The sequence below is a fragment of the Lissotriton helveticus genome, chromosome 1_1, assembly GCF_964261635.1.
Source record: "Lissotriton helveticus chromosome 1_1, aLisHel1.1, whole genome shotgun sequence".
Taxonomy (NCBI): domain Eukaryota; kingdom Metazoa; phylum Chordata; class Amphibia; order Caudata; family Salamandridae; genus Lissotriton; species Lissotriton helveticus.
Genome location: NC_136057.1, coordinates 583,730,528 through 583,751,502, shown reverse-complemented (window position 1 = coordinate 583,751,502; position 20,975 = coordinate 583,730,528). Strand labels below are relative to the sequence as shown.

The 20,975-nt window shown below is 45.3% G+C and overlaps 1 protein-coding gene across 8 annotated transcripts in view; it reads left to right on the top strand.

Annotated features, from left to right (window-relative positions):
* The window catches only part of C2CD5 (C2 calcium dependent domain containing 5), a 1,003,795-nt gene that overhangs the window by 886,431 nt on the left and 96,389 nt on the right, over positions 1–20,975 (top strand). For all 8 annotated transcript variants that reach the window (XM_078674090.1, XM_078674088.1, XM_078674089.1 and 5 more), the window contains one exon: positions 16,040–16,186. In XM_078674090.1, coding sequence (XP_078530216.1) covers positions 16,040–16,186 — 147 coding nt within the window. The remainder of the gene's footprint in view (positions 1–16,039; positions 16,187–20,975) is intronic.

The window sequence follows — 20,975 nt, the reverse complement described above, 5'->3', positions numbered from 1 at the left end:
CAAAAGGATTCATTGATCTTTGCTTTGGGATCTGCCTGTAATACAGCTGAGGAATTGCTTTGTACGTGCCACTGTGCAGTGTTCTACAGGTAGATTGGATGCTTTCATCCTTTTGGCCAACCTCAATATAACCTCCAGTGTCATTGAGCAGAAGATGTTGCAGTAGGATTGAAATTTAATTGGAGGACAAATTGAAGATTTAGAGTTGCTGTAGATGTAGTTCTGTATTTTAGCAGTTTTTTAAAAGAAAAAATCAGAAGATAGTCACCGTGCTGATGCATTGCACACATGTTTTTTCAGGGCATACAGTTTGGCCATCATCTGACGGACAATAAACAATCTGCCTTAATTTCATTTGTATCATCACTAAGTTCTCTAAACTGACTGTTTGATATCTCTTCCTGTGTATGATACCTTATTCTCGTCTGCTGTTGACATTTCGAGGTGCTCCATCATGGATTCTTCATTAACTGTTGTAAAAACTGTGTAGTCCGGCCCATGTGTGGGACTTTTTAGTAATGGTAAAAGTAATGACAATACCATTGATAGAGAAATTATTTTGGTAGTCCATCATTAAATAGTTTAGTTAATCCAATATGAGAAAACTCGAGATGCGTACAGTGGACCATAAAGAGCATGTGCAGCACCGGTACCGTGAATTACCAATACAGTTTAAATGCTGAACAGTTTTGTGTGCAAATACCCAAATGTGCCCCCTGTTCAAGGGCACTTCCCCTCAACGGGAAATATAGACACAAAAAGAAAACTAGATTGGAACTGTACCACAGCTCATCAGAAAAGTCCATGAGAAATTATCCATAAATATTACGGAATCCTAATTCAATGAAGAAAGTTGCTGCTAATGCAAAATATGATGTTTCTCTTCTTTATTTTTCAATTTGTACAAAACCATCAGCCAACGCGTTACGTCTTTTTTACATAGAACTTCTTCAGGGCATTATTAATCTATGGCGACAACCAATCCACTGGGTTGTGACCTGGTTGCAAGAATTATCTTGTTCGAAGGCCATAGCACGCCAGACTGCACTCCGCTCGAAGTACACTAGCGAGGGTGGATAATCTCCATTATCATGTGCTAGTCCTTAATTGAACGTGCACGTCTGATACCGATCAATGGCTATCATATCATACGTGCCTTGTACCCTCATATATTTGGTCATTGGATCACGCCTAACAACTTGTAACAGATCGACTTGGATTATTAATTTGAAAGTCTGAACAGATGCAAATACAATTTTTGCTGAAGATAATTTTGACTACATGTCACTTATAGATTTTTCAGCCGCTTTTGACGATGTAGTCAGACCACCCTATGAAAGAAGCTATTACCGGGCTGAGAGGGGTTCCTTACCCATTGTTACGTCTAGTATGGCCCTCTTTGCTTCCACTTGGTGTCATCGTCTTTGAGGGAAATCAGGGCCTCTCTACAAAAATCCCCTCAAATATTGGGTGCAAACAGGGAAGCTTACTTAATGGCCCTTCTATTATTTTCCCTGTTAATGGAGGTGCCCCTATGGTAGGAAGTCAAAAAAAATTCTACTTGTTATATATGGACGATATGATATTGCGATATCTGATGTGACGACCAAAGGTTTCACCCAAAACAATTAGGTAGGCTAAAAGAGCATATCTTGAAAATGAATGTGCTGAAAAGCAAAATGATCGAATTTAAGGGAAAACATCACCAGAAAATACAAAAATACTCAAGACATTGGGGGAAGGAAATACTCGAAGTTGTCAAAATGTATGTTTATCTGGGAACATTGGTGCCAGGAACCATATATCTCATTTGGTACGGAAATCATTGTGTTACATAATTGTTGTTGATTGTTCTATAGCTCTCATGGTCATAGACATTTTTCTTTTTTTTAATTAGTTAGATTAGCATTGGTTCAAAATTCGCCCTAGCAGTTTGTAAGCACTGCAGGCAATTGATGTAAAAAATTGACCCTTCATGGACACTACTGTAGGAAAAAAATTATGTAAATTATGCAGGTTGACCACGTTAGCGGCAACGTATGTGATTCACTTAGAATTTTGTCTAACCCGGTCATCTGATAGAGACATCTAGCCGCAAATACCTTACCTTCCTCAACTTCCATGCATCAGGCTGGATCCGGAAGATTTTCCTTAGCAGTACCTCTGCACGCCAGTAGGTGGCATTGGTCGACTCCACACGACTTCGGCGTTGTGTTCGTCATCATCATATCTGCGTCGTCAATATTACCACTACTCTGGCACACTGATGTCAGTTCTTTTCTTTCCGCGCCAGCCATTGCCAATACGTTGAAGAGAACTACCCTCTGTCAATTTTTGACAGTCTTTTTATGACCCTTTTGTCTACTATATTGGTGTGTTTTGGTATGTCAAGCAAGAAGATTTTGGGGTTCAAGCCATGTGGCGCACATCACTGCGCCATGTCGGTCACAGACCCCAATTTAGTGTGTCTCTGGGGCCTGGAGTTTGACCACGACTCGAAATCATGCTCCACTGCCGGGCCATTGGCAACGAAGGCTTTGAGGGAGCGGTATTCTTTTGTGTTGCAGGCGGAGTTGCAGGGCGATCCAAAGGCTGTAAGGTACATACGGGTACCCCAGGAGCACAACAAGGGTGCAAAGGCCAAATATCCACAGGGAGGTCCTCGTGTTGGACCCTGGGGGACCGACGGCGCTTCGTTAATCCTATGGGCGGTTGTGGACCCGAGCAACCGGGGGTTGCCAGGCAGGTTCCGCCCCCTTATGGGGTGTGAGCAAAGGGTTGGGCTGTTGGTCCACCGGTGCAAGGGGTCTTCCCTCCCAAAAAATATGGCAAACAACGTTGGGCAGGGCCACGGTGTAATTTGGCTCATCAGGTGGCAGGCGGCGAGGGTCTGCCTGCCTTGGGATCGCCCGTAAGATAACCCACCAATGTTGGCATATTTGTAATGCTAATAAACCTGCAGCAGTTTTCTCCACAAAGAAGGTGTCTTGTCTGTTTATTTCTCTATGAGATTGCTGTATGGGGGGCTGGTTAGTTTTGCCGATATTGGCACTATGCAGGCTGCCCAGGGTCCACGAAGGAGACCTGCTAAGAGGGTGGCCGCCTTAGTGCCACAAGAGGCACAGGAGGCAGCCTCCCAGTGTTTGGAACCCTCAGGGGGTCCGGTGTGCCTTATCACTTTTGGGTAGAGGGGGCGGGGGTGAGGTACATATACCTCTCCCCGCCCACTGGGCGACCTCTTTGCCCACTACCCCGACGCCGTTTCCCTCCCTACCGCAACTGACCCGATACCTCAAGGACAACAACACCCTAGACCCATCCCAGTCCGGATTCAGACGAAACCACAGCACAGAGACAGCCCTCATCGCCGCCACAGACGACATCAGGCGCCAACAAGACAACAGCGAAACTTCAGCCTTCATCTTCCTGGACCTGTCAGCCGCCTTTGACACGGTCTGCCACCGCTAACGAAGGTCACGCCTCCAAGAAGCCGGTATCCAGGAGAAGGCCCTGGATTGGACCTCGTCCTTTCTCTCCGGTAGAACTCACCCTTCCGATCCGAAGCCACCGACATCATCGGTGGCGTACCCCAGGGCTCATCCCTCAGCCCGACCCTGTTCAACGTATACATGGCCCCCCTCGCACAAGTGGCCCGCCAACACGACCTGCACATCATCTCCCACGCAGACGACACCCAGCTCATCCTCTCCCTCACCAAGGACCCGCACACCGCCAAAACCAACCTCCACAAGGGAATGAATGCCGTCTCCGAGTGGATGAGGAGCAGCCGCCTTAAACTGAACTCAGACAAGACAGAGGTCCTCATCCTCTGCCCCACCCCCTCCGCCTGGGTCGACTCCTGGTGGCCGACCACACTGGGAGCAGCACCAACACCCATGGACCATGCACGCAACCTAGGATTCATCCTCGACTCCTCCCTCTCCATGTCGAAGCAGGTCAACGCCGTCTCCTCCTGCTACAACACCCTCTGCATGCTTCGCAGGATCTACAAGTGGATCCCGACTGCAACCAGAAGAACACTGACCCAAGCCCTCGTCAGCAGCAGGCTGGACTACGGCAACGCACTCTCCGCAGGAATCCTGACCAAACACCTACGACAACTGCAACACATCCAAAACGCCTCCGCTCGCCTGATCCTCAACATCCCTCGGCGCAGCCTCATCTCCTCCCACCTAAAAGACCTGCACTGGCTCCCCGTCAACAAGAGGATCACCTTCAAGCTCCTCACCCACGCACACAAAGCACTCCACAACACCGGACCAGCCTACCTGAACAGCAGACTCAACTTCCACACCCCCGCCCGCCAGCTCCGCTCCGCCAGCCTCGCTCTCGCCGCCTTCCCGCGCATCCAACGAACGACCTCCGGCGGCAGATCCTTCTCCTTCCTTGCCGCTAAGACCTAAACACCCTCCCCACCCATCTGCGGCTGACCCAAGACCTGCTCATCTTCAGAAGGCTCCTCAAGACCTGGCTCTTCGTGCACTAGCAGCACCCCCTCCCCTCAGCGCCTTGAGACCCTCACGGGTAGGTAGTGAGCTTTACAAGTTTACTGATTGATTGGTTGATTGATACCCGGCATTCAAGCAGGGTGGGGAGGAGGTTTGTCTAATGTATTCTTTTGTGTTGCAGGCAGAGTTACAGGGCGATCCAGAGGCTGTAAGGTACATACGGGTACTCATTGCAGGAGCACAACAAGGGTGCAAAGGCCAAATATCCACAGGGAGGTCCTCGTGTTAGACCCTGGAGGAGCGACGGCGCCCCGTTAGTCCTACGAGCGGTTGTGGACCTGAGCAACCGGGGGTTGCCTGGCAGGCTCCGCCCCCTTATGGGGCATGAGCAAAGAGGTGGGCTGTTGGTCAACCGGTGGGAAGGGTCTCGACTCCCCTAAAATATGGCAAACACCGTTGGGCAGGGCCACGGTGTAATTTGGCTCATCAGGTGGCAGGCGGCGTGTGGCTGCCTGCCCTGGGATCGCCCATAAGATAACCCACCAATGTTGGCATATTTGTAATGCTAATAAACCTGCAGCAGTTTTCTCCACAAAGAAGGTGTCTTGTCTGGTTATTGCTCTCGGAGATTGCTGTATGGGGGGATGGTGAGTGTTGCCGATATTGGCACTATGCAGCTCCCTTCTGCTAAACCCTTCATTAACTTTCCAGAGGCTTCTGAGGCAGACTGGCTTGCGGAGATACTTAGAGTGTCCGTTTCATTTTGCAATAATAGTTCTGTCAGCCTGTTAATTCTTAAATGCATTTAAGAATTATCAGGCTGACAAAACAAATGTTGCAAAATGAAATGGACTCGCTGTGTAACCAAGAGTGTCTCAGCCAGCCGGTCTGCCTCTGGAAAGTTTTTAAGGCAGCTCTGATCACGGTGCCTCTGGCAGAGCCCGGAACTTGAAAACTAATTATCTGCTGAGTGCAGTAAGCACAGAGCACTCTCAGTTAACAAAAAGAAACATTTAGCAAGCAGTTAACAAAAAGAAACATTCAGGACTAAAAGGAACAATATACCATCTCACATGCAGGCTTTAATCAAATCTGTTAGAAATCCGTTCCATTGAACTGCACACTGTCTTTTCTTAACCTCTTTAGAGGTTCCTTTCCACACTGACCAGTTTGCCTCCCTTTTTTCTACCAATCACATCCTAACACCATCAAACTAGTGGTAAATGTAAATCTCTTATATCTTCAATTTAATTTTGATGACTTAGAAGGCCCCAAACACGTGTGTGTGCATGTGTGTACATGGGAGGTGCTGTATGGGGTATATTTGTTTGTGTTTGTTCTGCCTGTGGGTGTGAAACTTTGCAAGCATGTTGGTCTACCTACGTGTAATGGTCATCTGTTGTTTGCGCTGAATAGTGCATGCATGTGTTCATCAGTGTGTTTATTTGTTGTATAGCTCTTCAATCCCAGGCAAAACATGCACCCAGGATAATATCCTGCATAGCTAAAACTTATAAGGTCCCAACGGCAAGACCTATTGGCTATGCCAATGCTTGTACATGCAATTGTTTTTTTGCTGAATAGGTTTCGGCCGGATTTGTTTCACTTCCTGCTGGCTTTGCCTAAGGGCTTTGCCTAAGGGGAGCATCAGAGGACAGATTTTAGCAGCCAGTGACTGCTACGGTGTGTCTCCACAGGATTTGCTACATTTTTTATTATTTTGTAGGTTTTATGTGATTGCCCGAAAAAATTTTATTGTCCCGATTTTAAGGAGGATGAAATTCAGGCAGGCTCGTCCAGTTCTCATGTATCTACATTTTTTGCATGAAGATGCTGTTTTGTTTATTCTTTATTTCCTTAAATCTTCAGTAAAATGTAGGCCCCACTTAGAATAGATGGTAACATTTTTGGGGTCATTTAACTATTTAGTCCTCTGAATGAGATTTAATTACTAGATAGGACCCTTGGTTCTATTTAATTATTGGTTTATCTGAATCTTTGACCTCAAGGTACTAAGTACCTTGCACTGCACTTTATCCATGAATCGGTTTCTGTATGTAATGAATTGTGTAATGGGTTTATGAAATTCTATTAATTACTGTTTTTATATATGGGAAACTTTTATGGTTTTACATCTGAACACCAAATAGTCATTTGATTGATTGGATTTTCTTCCGAGTCTCAGGTTTGAATGCTGATAAAGCAACTTTAGCCTTCTGAATTCACTAAAGACAGTACAGCTTTGTTGGGCTATTGTACTACCTCATATTTACACGACTAATAAATGGTAAATTGACAGTAGCATTCACTACATAAAATCAAGCATTGTCAGTGCCAACAGACTTTGCTTTTTTTGTGCCTTTTTACCAATATTGTTCAGAAACAGAAAACTCAACAGGCCACAAAGTGTCATGTTCTGGAACCATCCCAAAATGATTGAGTTGGACTCTTCACTTCTATGTTTACTAAAAACAACTGTGACGATATGACCATATGTGTTGGTATTTCGACAAGGTGGAAAATTCAGGCACTTTTCTACAGGCGAATCACCATGGCATAGTGGGTTAGAAAAATGCATTCCACTGCATGTTCCCGCATTACTGCACTGAAAGGCAAGTAGAGATACTCAGTGCCTGCCTTTACTCATGCTGCTGTAATTTAAAAAAAAATATATGTAATAATCACCCGAAGTTGTTGAATCTTCCTTGTGTCTTGGTGATTACCATGAGCTCGGGATGTCATTGTGCTGAAGATACATGTGGGCGAGACTACGCTGCAGTAATGTGCGATAGTGTATAGTATGATAATGTGCCTATTAGTGTCAAAGCCTCCATGTTAAAGAACAGTAGATGTTTCAGCACCCAGGATAATGTGCTGCATAGCTAAATACATATAAGGTCCCATAGGCGAGACCGATTGCATTGCAAATGGTTGTTTATTGTTTATTGTTACTGGGGAATGTTAATGCCTGGATGACTTGCCCACTAAACTTTGATTCCTCTAGGTAGCCTATATTAAGTTCTCTATTGTACTAACTCATGGCTGTGGCAAAGCACACTCTTGCATTTTGCATTAACGATGTAAGAATTCTGAATGGCCACAAGTCTGTCCTGACCACCATAACTGGTTGTGTTTGGATTATACATTAAAAAATGGTGAGTCTGTGCTATGCGCTTGTATCACAACTCTGTAATTACAAGGCTGGAGTATGTCACACTTTTTAATACAAGGACAAAATCCGAACCCTCCTAGGCCTGCAACGTTTGTGAACCCCACATATTATCTTTGAATAGAGTGGCAGAACTGATGCTCAACATACTAGGTCCTTACAGCGACATACTGACTTTGCCATCCAAACCAGCCTCCCATGACTTTTCAGTAGAGCAGATCAAATTTATCAATTAGGAATAAGAACTTACATTCTCTTCATTATCAACAATGGACAGTACAGAGGATGGCCGATTTGTCAGGTATCCCCTCTTTTAGTAAATACACATAATTAAGTGTTCTTCCTCAAGTACACATACATTATTGCTCTGGTCACTTGTAATACTTATTTCTACACCTATTAGTCTTTAAAATGGAAAGCCCTGCCAGTAAAGTAGACCTTGTACCCTTATTCAGTTCGATTGTGTGCAGACTGGTTTTCCAACCAGCTGCTGGCAAGCGGGCGACACTGGTAATTCCTGCATGTTGTGGTGAGGAGAATTCTTGATTGTTAAACTCTGCAATGAATTAACTTACATAGATAATTAAACTGCTAGTTTTCGTGCCATATAGTAGCTATCAATTTATTATAAAGACAATACGATGCTGCTCTGCCTCGCATAATTGAGTACCAACATTTGCTAAACTGACTGACAGGTTATTGTTGTGTCAGTTATTTTTGTGTTTTACCACTCAAAAACAAGGCATTGGTGTTTGTCGAGAAACCATCTTGTGCAAATTCTAATTGAATGGTATTAGCCTTGACCAGGTGTCTTACAAAGATGGTTTGAGCATTTTATTGGAATGAAAAGACAGTCTTGGTGAAAATGACACTGAAGGATCTACCTCGCTTTAATCACTTACATGGTGGCTGGATTATTCAAGCCTTATACTTTAATGGTTTGCACATTCTATAGTGGACTTATTGTGCCACAATTTGGTCACTTCAGAAGGCCAAAACATGGATATTTCAGAAGGGTCCTAGCTGAGGAAAGTTGTTAAATTGAGGGACTCAATCCCGATTCGAGGCTTGCGACTCAAACTGGAGCTCGATTCATCAAAGAGGCATGTGCACCAATCAGTCGTACTGCAGAATCTCAGCTCTGCTCAGTGGCCTTGATTACAGTTTGTTGTCTCTCATTAAAAGGAAAGGAAATGTTACCTGTTTTTTGCACATAGCCTTTGAGACGGGCTGAATCTATTATACTGGCTATCTTATTGAAGGAAAACAAGAATTGCATAATGGATTTAAACACACTAAGTAAAAAAGCATAGCGGGCAATGTAAAACGTTTTTGAGCAGAGTCATTTATAATCTAAGGCATTTTATGCCTCATAAAGACCTATCCTTCTGGAGTTAGGGCACTTCAGAATATACTTGCGGCAGAGAACAGGAGGTGGCTGCTGTTGTCAAAACTACCTATCGCCTTTTTTGCGCAGATTACGGTTTAATGATGAGCCCCTTTTTTGGTTGTGTCGAGTCGATGCAGAAATGCTGAGTATAAGACGACTTACGTTTAGGCAGCACTCAGTGAGTGATGAGTTCTCTGGAGGAGATCTTCATGTAGAACTTTATATCATCTGCATAGTAAGTAACAGATAGGAGAAGCTACTGCTATAAAACGTAAGAATAAAACCACATGAGTAATCATGATAGCGCCTTCAGATACTGCACAGTGCAAGGGCAAGAGGGGAGACCTGAAGCACTGTTGACAGCCATCGGAAAGGAAGGATTAAAAACACATTGCCCCTGCAGCCCATCTTGGCCATAGAGTACATACCAGAAACCCTCACGGTGGAAAACTACAATTGTGGCAGGTACAACTGCCGGCAGTGATGCATCTTGTGGTTTTACCTCCTAACTGGACCAAAGTTGTGAGTAAACTATTTTGCCTCCCAAAGTTTAAGGAATATATTTACAAATATTAAAATATTTCAATAAATTTTTCCTGATCTCCTTTAACTCTGGCAGCTTTGAGAAGACATGGGCGGTAGTCTGATTGTTCTTTACCCAACCAAAAGTAGTGCTCATCCTTAAACCGTAATCTGGGCAATAAAGGTGCGAAGTAGTTTTGACAGTTGTTACTACATGGATGGGTGCCATTGGTTGCTTCATATCGTTTGTTTAACTGTCTCATCTACAAATATGCTTTAAAAAGGACACCGATGGAGCCCAGTCGCCTCACCCAGTACGTCTGCAACTTTGTGTTCTTATGAAAAGTCGCCCTGCATAACGTTTGAGCATTTATCCTATCCCTGGGTTTCCCCATGATGAATAAGTGGTGCAATTTGCCCTGTTTCAGTCAATCTTGTGTGCACAGAGGACCCTTTTTTTAGTGACATTGAGACTCAGAGCTGATCTGAAAGCAACACAACAAGCTTTCTCTCTTTAGCCGGCGAGACTATCACCAGATCATTGTGTCCCTTGCAATGGACAGTTGTGGTAGTGTGTAATTTGTAGTAGTGGAACAGTACTTTTTACCTGTACCTTCTATGGTGTGAGGTTCTATTTGCCTCAATTTGGTAAGCGTGCCAAACTTCAGGTAACTGGACCTTTTTCTAAATTGAGAGTACTGTTGGGTGGTATCGTGAGTCAGGGGAGTATCAGTCCTGTTTGACTGGGAGCTTGGTGGAATCCTTCTTGGAATGCCACTAAAGTATTGCTGTGCAAAGTTGAAGTGGACGTGGCATCTCAGAAAAGCATACTACACTGTTTGCATTGCTATAGCCTTTGGACCGGATTGATGTACACAGTTGGTTCTTTAGAAATGCAACAAACGTCTCTGGTTATATCCTTCCTTTTTTACATCTCCGTTAGACGTAAGTAGCAGGGCAGGGATGTCAGGGGCCCCTGTTCGGAACAGCTTTGAATTTATGATCTAGTTTCAGCTCTTTAATACCCTTTTTGGCCAGGCCACTGACTGTGTAAAGCCACACTGGTCCAAATTCTAAATTTATCATATCTAATACTGAAGGATAGTGATGTGTGTTTTCGGTATTCTTACAATAGCAGCAGCTCACAAATATTATTGCAAATAACCTTTGCCTGGCCCACCCGTGTTTCATTTGTAAGACCCTCTTTTGTTCTAGAGGAAACGTTATGGATGTTGCATGGTGCGAAAAACAAACATTGCTTAGCACGATGTTTCTTCGACTCCCATACACCACCCGCATTAAAAGTAAACTAAAGGAAAACAATATTTAAAACAGGTATTTAAAACAATCTTTTTAAGAATTATTCATGGTCATCAGGACAGGACTCTCTGCAGAACAGACCTGGCTCTATTAGGTGGCCCCCCTCAAAGGCTGGCACCTTGGTCCAGGGCCAACTTTGCCCATGCCATAAAATGTCTCTGGTAAGTAGATGGTGTGGGAGGCAGAACAGCAACTTACCCTGTCAGGACTTACCCTTTTGATCTCTTCAAGATCTCACTCCCAAAAGATCAATAGGTGTAAGGTGCTAGGACTTGTCCTAGTCTTTGTGCCCATGTTTTGGATGTCTGGAAGCAGTAGTTTCCAGCGCCACTGCCACCTGCCTGCCGTCACACGAAGACAAAAAGTGTCTGTCTTAACCACAGATGAATAAACGAAATGGCTGATCTGGTCTAATCCAGTTCTGAAGTGCAGATGAAGGATGCACAATTACCATATGGGATTTCATTGTTCTAGGACCTCTAGCTGTCCATTACAGTCCCTTCCACACTGGGTAGTTGGGTATTCCACGAGGACCTTGGTTCAAATCCCAGACAGCCAACTCCCCAGGCAGGTTAGCCTACATCGCTTGAAAAGTCTGCAACTCAATTTCGGAGAAACTACTGTCTTGCTTTGGTTGAGGATTTACCCTGGTGGCTGAGAGAGGGGTCCTGAAGGTGTGCCTGCTAGAGTAGTGTGCCCGCTATAGTAGTGTGCCCAGAGGAGAGCTCATTAGTAGCACTAATGGAGAAGCTTCCCAGACTGATCAAGCATTTCAGCGATGACGGCTCCTGGAGCTACGCTCCTTTATGTTGTCTTGAGGAGAAGCAATGGAGCTCTTGGGGTCCATGGTAAGTCCTGCACCCCTGTCAATAAGTCTGCATCCCCAATTGCCCCTTTGCCTGAGAGTGACTGGCAGAGTTGCTTGCATGCACTGCTAGGAAGTTCTGGTGTGAGTCCCTCCCATTACTTGTTGCAGCCCCTGACTGGGCCCGAGACATGCTGTGCCATAGCAAAGCTTAGCTCCATTCCGCAGTTGTATTTCAGGACTAAACTGTGCTTTCATCTTTCAAGTGTGCCAGGGGCCTCTACCTCCATTGTCCAGTATCCTGGGGCTCTTATACCACATTTAATCCCACAACAGACTCCTGTAACATACTGCAAGAAGCTGTGGCTGGTCCTGACTCCTATCTCTCAGTGGGTGGTTCTACTGGGCCTTAGAGCTGAGATCTACGGCTATTCACCTACCACAAACGTCTACACTTCCCATGGGGTTGTACTGTGGCTTCCGATGGCTGCGGCTCCTCATGACTGAAGTCACTGTCCAAGCTCCCATGTAATCAGCAGTTGTGGACTGACATTGCCAGAGACCATGTTTTAAAAGCATTCATCCACAGCATGTCCTCCTCCACGCCCGGGAGAAGGTATCCCATAGCAGAGCCTAGGTCAGGTCAGGGGAGGGGCCTGCCGCATTGTCACCCCTGGGAGACGTCCCCATCGGGGTAACCCGGTGAAACAGGCTGGGAGGGCCCTGTCAATGGCTCTGGGTGTGTGGGCCAGGAAGGCCCACTTTAGGCACACCATGCATTGTGATCCACCCCGGCCTTTTGGGCTCTTTTATGGGAAGGTAAGGGCTCAGAACCATGTGGCGCCTGAGGGGGGAGGGAGGTCCCCGGTGGGCCCACAGATGCTAGGTCCGACTTGGTTGCTCTAGCACACTCCTGGTCTATTTCCATAGGGGCCATAGTCGCCGCGACTGCCCTGCAAACAGAGGTATCGGCTGCCTGGTAGAAATCTTCCTCCCATGGGAAAATAGCCAGGTGTTCCCCTTCCCCAAGTGTGCCCTCAGGCGTCTGCATGAGGTAGGCACCAAGGTTAAAAGGTTAACAGGCACAGGTCAGCCTGATATGGTACTAAGGGTCCAGTAGTGTTTGGGTGGGCTAAGCCACACAGTTTATAGGGTCTATGCCCAGGAACACACACCCCTTAGGGTCGCTGGGGTAAGAGCCTGAGAAAGTGTCCCAACAGAGGGCTGGGTGGCCATTGACAGTATTTTAAGACCTGCTGGGCGTCAAGAAATAATATACCGACCCCTGAGAGCATCACTAAATTTGCTCACAGCTGTTTACAGATCCCAATGCACCGGGCGTCAGTCTCCAGGCTGGTGACCAGGCTCTGTGGGCTACTGCGGTGTGCACTGTCAATTTCACTTCAAAATTTGAAGCATTTGCGCCGTGAAGCTGAGAGACGCGCTGGGCACAGCGTTACCTGATGGGCAGCGCACCGCAGCACACACGCCGTCCCAACAAGAAAATAAACACAGTATGCTGCGAGAGGAATGCCCAGCGTTTCTGCGGCCGCAACATGTAATTAAAATGCTTTCTTAACAGTGGGTCAGCACAATAATGATTCAGAAAAGGGGGTGGTGATGAACAGAGTGCCTGAATTAAGCAGACCACTCTTACCCAGTCCAGAGATCAGGGCTTGATCCATCACCGTTTTTTAGCTCACTGCACCATCCCAGCTCAGAACTTGGCTATATGCAAATTAGTCTGTTCCTGTCCCAGTGCATGATGGGAACAGGGCAAACCAAACTACCAAGCCAATTCTTGTACTGGGAAGGAAACAAGCTTCCGGGGACCGGTTTCTGCCATTTCAGGCGTCTTCGGCCCGGCTTGCTTGAATCCTGATGGTGCAATGAGCAAGGGACTCACATCTGAGTATACCCTTCCACGCTTATGGTGGACAAAATGATTCAGAAAAGGGGGTGGTGATGAACAGAGTGCCTGAATTAAGCAGACCACTCTTACCCAGTCCAAAGATCAGGGCTTGATCCATCACCGTTTTTTAGCTCACTGCACCATCCCAGCTCAGAACTTGGCTATATGCAAATTAGTCTGTTCCTGTCCCAGTGCATGATGGGAACAGGGCAAACCAAACTACCAAGCCAATTCTTATACTGGGAAGGAAACAAGCTTCCGGGGACCGGTTTCTGCCATTTCAGGCGTCTTCGGCCCGGCTTGCTTGAATCCTGATGGTGCAATGAGCAAGGGACTCACATCTGAGTATACCCTTCCACGCTTATGGTGGACAAAATGATTCAGAAAAGGGGGTGGTGATGAACAGAGTGCCTGAATTAAGCAGACCACTCTTACCCAGTCCAAAGATCAGGGCTTGATCCATCACCGTTTTTTAGCTCACTGCACCATCCCAGCTCAGAACTTGGCTATATGCAAATTAGTCTGTTGCTGTCCCAGTGCATGATGGGAACAGGGCAAACCAAACTACCAAGCCAATTCTTGTACTGGGAAGGAAACAAGCTTCCGGGGACCGGTTTCTGCCATTTCAGGCGTCTTCGGCCCGGCTTGCTTGAATCCTGATGGTGCAATGAGCAAGGGACTCACATCTGAGTATACCCTTCCACGCTTATGGTGGACAAAATGATTCAGAAAAGGGGGTAGTGATGAACAGAGTGCCTGAATTAAGCAGACCACTCTTACCCAGTCCAAAGATCAGGGCTTGATCCATCACCGTTTTTTAGCTCACTGCACCATCCCAGCTCAGAACTTGGCTATATGCAAATTAGTCTGTTCCTGTCCCAGTGCATGATGGGAACAGGGCAAACCAAACTACCAAGCCAATTCTTGTACTGGGAAGGAAACAAGCTTCCGGGGACCGTTTTCTGCCATTTCAGGCGTCTTCGGCCCGGCTTGCTTGAATCCTGATGGTGCAATGAGCAAGGGACTCACATCTGAGTAGTGGTGGTGAATGTATGACATTGTTCTACATTCTGTCCATCAACTGTGTTTTCAGCACAATAATGACATTGTCACATGGAGCAGTTAAGCAAACAGGACTTCTCTAGCGGCGAGCAGCAAAGAAAGAGAGAGCTGCAACACTGACAAGGGATTTCGTTTGAACTGTTGATCCATGATTGGTTGTGAAGTTTTGCTTTATTTCCAAGTGCTTATGGGAATGTTCATTTTGATTATACTGCTGAAAATGGTTGTTGCTGTTTGAATAAAGCGAAGGTTAGAAAGCATAATCCTCGCCTTCGGTCCTGACATAGATTCCGTTTTTGAGTGTTATTGTGCTTAATGTTGTATTTTAGTGTTCACATGTATTGGTGCTCACTTTTAAGAACACCAATAGTTTAGCCCCAAGAAGCTAGAGGTAAATGGACTCAATCACACTCAGTTGAGGCTTTTTAACCCAGGTCTCCCTTTTTTGGTTCCTGTACTAGCTCCTATGCTCTATTACTACACCTCAGTACCTAATTGTCCTCATTATAATTTAAAACAAATAACGGGTGACCACTCGTTTATGTTTATGTTTGAGTTTTGTAGAGCGCAAAGCTGCCCAAGGGTTTCCTGGATTTAGGCCCAGATCTCTGTACTTGGGTGAATGTATGACATTGTTCTGCATTCTGTCCATCAACTGTTGTTTTTGCATCTGTCACCCCGAGTGGGATCGGTATGCTCAGACGTGAGTCCTGGGCTCTCCACACCACTGATGTCAAGCTATCCTGGCTGATGACGGCTGATAGCCAGAAACCGGTCCTAGGATGCTTGATTCCGGTCCAGGGAAGACATGGCTTGGCAGTTCGGGCTGGACTGTTCCCATGAGGCACAGGGTCATGGCTGATTTGCATATGGCCATGTCTGAACTGGGTTGGTGTGGTGAGCAAAAAAACGGTGGATTTAGGCCCAGATCTCTGTACTGGGGTGAATGTATGACATTGTTCTGTATTCTGTCCATCAACTGTTGTTTTTGCAAGGGTTTCCCAGCACTAAAGCAGGGGAGAGTGGGTACCAACGACCCAGCCTGGGAATAGCCATGTCTTCAGTTTTTTCCTGAAGGAAATCTCATCTGTTTAGCTCTCTGCACTGAAACAAGTCCGATAACAGCAGTGTTTTAAACTTTGCTTTCTATTCTTAATCCAACTCCCACATTTCTGTAACTTAAAGTATTTTTTTCAAATGTCATCTACCATGCTAATTTCACCTGTACAAAAAATATTGCCTATATGCAACATTATGACCACTAATAATGGTGTAATATTTTTGAGTAAGCATTAATGTAATCAAGGTTAACTACATGTGCTTGTGGGCGAATAAAAGTGAGGTAAATCCAATCAATAAATCCTTTTTTATGTTCATTACAATATTATAGGAGGGCGGAGTCAGTGGATTCCTGCACGCATTCATCTGTGAGGTATTTGCCATGGTGCGTGCTCATGTTGCAGCTTTAGGAGGAAATGCTGTTGTCTCCTACATTATGAGGCAGTGTGTGTTCAGTGAAAACGCCAACAAGAATCAGGTAAACCGATATTCTGTCTAATTCAGTTCAATGGTATGTTTATTCAATAGCCATGTTTAACAGTAGAAAGTGCTTCATGAACATACATACTTCACATCTGTTATATGAACATTAAGACCATTTAACACACCAATTAGGAAAGGAGTGCAAAGGGATAGGGCTTAAGCCAATGGGCTCCAGACAGAGAAATTAGTCAGTGGCTTCCCTGGAAGTCACGCTGAATGTGAGAGCGTGTACGGTGAGAAGACAGAAACCAATGAACCATGAATAGGAGCTGCTTCCAGAAATAGCACAATTGATTGTCGAGACATAGATTAATTTGCCAATGATTGCCGTAAATGTCGCAATGGGTTATGTTTAGAGTGGTTATTCATTCTCCACTGTATTTTTCCACCAATACCACTGATTCTGTAGGGGCTTAAGAAAATCTGGCATCACACGTCATAAGTATATATGTACTGTGTTCTAGCTTATGCTTTATGGAATTGGTTTGTATGTTACATGGTGATAATATTGTATAACTTAACAATTCTGTAATTGTGTTCGCATTATAGGCAAGTATTAGTAATATGGGGCAAAGATAGGATTTTATGTATTACATTTCTTGGTTGGAGTATTTTTTAATAGGTGTCTTTGTTATGAAGTGCATGAGCAGAATGAGTATTTTAGTGGCAAACTGCTTTTCTGAAGTTCAGTTGATGATTGCTGTCGCTGACGCTTGTGGCCTCGAACACACTTGTGCTTGTTGAAACGCAAAGCCAATCACCAGGCTATAAGAGTCTGTACATACACGAGCATCTGGGGAACCCATGGACTGTTCAGTGAGGCAGATAGGCAAGCTGAGTCCTCCCACTGTAGAACACCAGGGCAGAAATGGCGTCCTCATGGGCTCGCCTGCTCATCCGCTGGGGGTGAGGATGGAGGGGGTGTGTGGAGCATGTGCGTGGCCTTACAGGTAATAGGAACACATTGGTCATCTTTAATGGATGCTTCTTTCCACTGATTCCTAACCTTGTGAATATCCCAAGAGGAAGACTGGATCCAGAAAAGATGTTCTCAAGCCATAACTCTACTGCCAGGTGGCACCTCATGGCTTCAATTGAACCTTCGCCCAAATGGGAAGTCCCAACACCATTCTACAGAACATAGATATTACACTGCTTGGCACACTGGCATCAGTTCCTTTTTTTATGTGCCTTACCATTGCAGGCCTCATGCTCTTTTCGTTGATTACTAAACGGATTGAACAATGCAGATTAAGTTTCATGCCACCTTTTAAAGTATCTAGATTAAAGCTCCCATGAAGATGTTGCAAGAAAATGTCCCTGACCGATGCCTGAAATGTCTTCATGTGGTATCTGAGCCCTGACTACAGTTGTTCAGTTTGTGACTCATGCTTGTGGCCACATTCATTTGGCTTGCGACTCATGCGAAAGCTATCAGGGACTTTGTAGCCAATTTATTTCTGACTCTGTCAGTAGGGAGACTCTGGTCCCCCTCCCACGATTTGGCAAATTTCTTGACAGAGAACGATTGTCCAAACACACTCCCTTAAAAGCACATAAGGAACATAATCGGGAGGGCAAGTCCTTCTCTTCCTCTTTTAGGAACCAGCCCAGCTCCTGAGACTTTTCAGATAATCAGCGGCTGTATTCCCCAGTAACAGTCTCTTCCTTGAAGGTGATCATGGTTCTTAAAAAGGTTTATGACTTAATCTACTTTTCTGTCTCAGGCCGAGGCCTTTAGACTGGCTGTCGACTTCTTTAGGGCTGCCACTCCTCCCTCTACGCACCTTCTGGCTCCACAGGGTGTGACAGACCCTTTCGACTCAGCCGGTCAGGCCCTGTTTCTGATGCATACTTTACCTACTTTTTAAAAAAACACTGCAGTCCAGATGAAGTATTCCTAAACAATGTTTCCAAAGAAGGGAAAATGCGCTCAACTTTTGCTTTTACTTGTTTCTTATGGTCTCCAACTTAGATAATTAGTTAATTTTCAGGCATACAGGGCAAAAGAACTCTACCTGTTCTATTTGAGATATGAGAATGTGAAATACAAGAGAAAATCTCTGCATTCCAATTGGTAGCAGTGCACCCAACCACATCACATGCAGTAGTGAGCCTTTAACATTTGAAACAGAGGACACACATTTTTCGTATGGGGTAGATCTAATTTGTTCTGGGCTTCTTTGTAATCAATCCCCCAAACTAAGATAGAATCTCCCATTCGCTGTCCTCACTGGTGTCGATGAATTAACCCAGGGGCTCCTGGATTGGTCTTTCATTAGTGCCTGCTAAAAAATTCACTCTACAGCTGTACAAAACAACCAACAACAAATATACTGATTTTGTAAAACGCATAAAAATTATGATTTCTCAAAAAACACCCAAATACATCTAGCAAGTGTCTTATAACTGAATTATATAATTCTATATGAGGGACGAGAATACTCCTTTTCTTTTCACCTTTGGGTTGTGTGCGTCCTTGTTTGCATGCCTCTGCAAAAATGAGGCTAGTCTATGAGCTCTTGATCAATTTCATATATTAATTACAGGATCGTTGCCTCCCTTATACTTTGAACTCCTTATTTTTAAGACTTAGTCTCAGTCAGGTCCCCTTGAACATCTGCCTACCACGGCTAGAATGAAAAGTTGACCCAGGCTGAATTTTATCAGCCACTTTCTTGCAACTGGACACATGACTGCAGAAAAGACTCCAACGCATCCAGAACGCCTCCGCTCGACTCATCCTGGACATCCCCCCACACAACAACATCGCCGGTCATCTGAGAGACCTGCACTGGCTCCCCGTCAGCAAGAGAATCACGTTCCGACTCCTCACCCACGCACACAAAGCCCTCCACAACCAGGGCCCCAGATACCTCAACAACCGCCTGACCTTCTACAACCCCACCCGCCAGCTTCGATCGACCAGCCACGCCCTCGCCGCCGTTCCACGCGTCAAAAGAGCCACCACGGGAGGAAGATCCTTCTCCTACCTGGCTGCCAAGACTTGGAACTCCCTCCCCATCCACCTCCGTCTGACCCGAGACCACCTCTCCTTCAGGAAGCAACTCAAGACCTGGCTCTTCGAGCAGTAGCGGGCCCCCCTCCCCCAAGCGCCTTGAGACCCTCTGGGTGATTAGCGCGCTATAGAAATGCTTTGATTGATTGATTGATGACAGTGGCCAAGTATTCTTTAAACCCTGCTTCAACTCTTGTTTTAAAAATAGTCTTCACTACCTAGGTTGGCCCCTTTTTGTGCTTGGCACAGCCTGATAATGTTCTCTAACTCCCTTTTTTAATATGGAAATGATCTCCTTGGCGGTTCACTCGGCAAATTTACAGAGCTCTCAGTCCTGTTTTTATGTCAAAGCGTACCAGACAACGCTGTCATTTGGTTGTGAAAAGACTTACTGTGGGCATACTGAAAGCTTCCCTGAGAATGTGTTTCTCCCATTGCTTACCATTGGCTTTGTGATTTGTAATTCACATTTGCTTGCTTTATATTTGGTGGCTTTATTTTTTTAGGCTGTATCGCTTAAGTTAGTCCACCCACGTGAAGCATATCATGTTTACTTTATTCTTCCACAAGTGCTCACTTTCTATAAACAGGCTCATACATTTTGTTCTTATTTTGTCACATTTGCTGTGCATTCAAAGGCAGAGGCCAATTTCCAGGCTCTGTCTTCTGAGGGAGTTTGAGGTTTACTTTTCTTTCTGTGACTTCAAAGTGAGAGGATTTATATGACAATCTTGCTGGGTATGGATGGGAAAACGCCTTTTTCGAGCACACTACAAAATTTAAATGTCTGTAAATGAACGTTGCAAATGTTTCAGAATCAGGAAAGCAAAAATCAAGTACTTTTTTTGTAATTCCGAAGTGTGGTGGAAACATTTTAATACCATCAAAACAAATCTAGGAAATGGCATTTCCAGACATTATCATTTGTGTGTTGTATAGTTTTATCAGTAAAAGTGTAATGGTCATTTCAAATTAAAATGTGTTGTCAGTATTGGCAGCAAGGTAATACACCTTGCATACTGCACTCAACAACACTCTGCTCCACTTTCTGACACTCCACTCTGCGACACACTATGTCATGGGGGAGAGGTGTGGCGCCGCAGCCAGGGCACCTGATGCTGGACGCTGGGGATCACGGGTTCGATCCCCGGCTCCGACGGCAAGGGGTCGGCCGCGCACCATGCGACTCTGGGCAATAGCTTGGTTAATCTTCCCAACGGCCCCCAGCGCCGAGAAACCCTTCATGGGTGATTTGTGCGCTGTACAAGTACTGGATTTATATTTACATTTACATTTTTCTCTCGGCCACAACTCTCCACAGCGCTCCACTATAGGATACCCCACTTATGACATTCCATGCCACTTTACACCACTCTACGCCACTCCACTTTACTCCATGCTATGATATGCCATGCCACTGCACTCTATCACACTCTACTCGTCTCCATCTATGCCAATCTAAAACACTCCACTCTATGATACTATACACCACTGCACTGTGACACTCAACTTTACTCCACTCTATGGCCCTCCACTCTACGACCCTCTGCTCAACTCCCTCTATGCTATTTAACTACACTCTATTCCACTCCACTCCATGCCACTCCAAGACTCTTTATTCTATTCCACTCTATGCCACTCCACTATACGAAACTCCACTACTATACAACACTCTACGCCAATCTACGGCACTCAACTCCACTCCAATCTACACAACTCCCTCCAAGCCACTGCACAACATACTACTCCACTCTGTCACTCCACT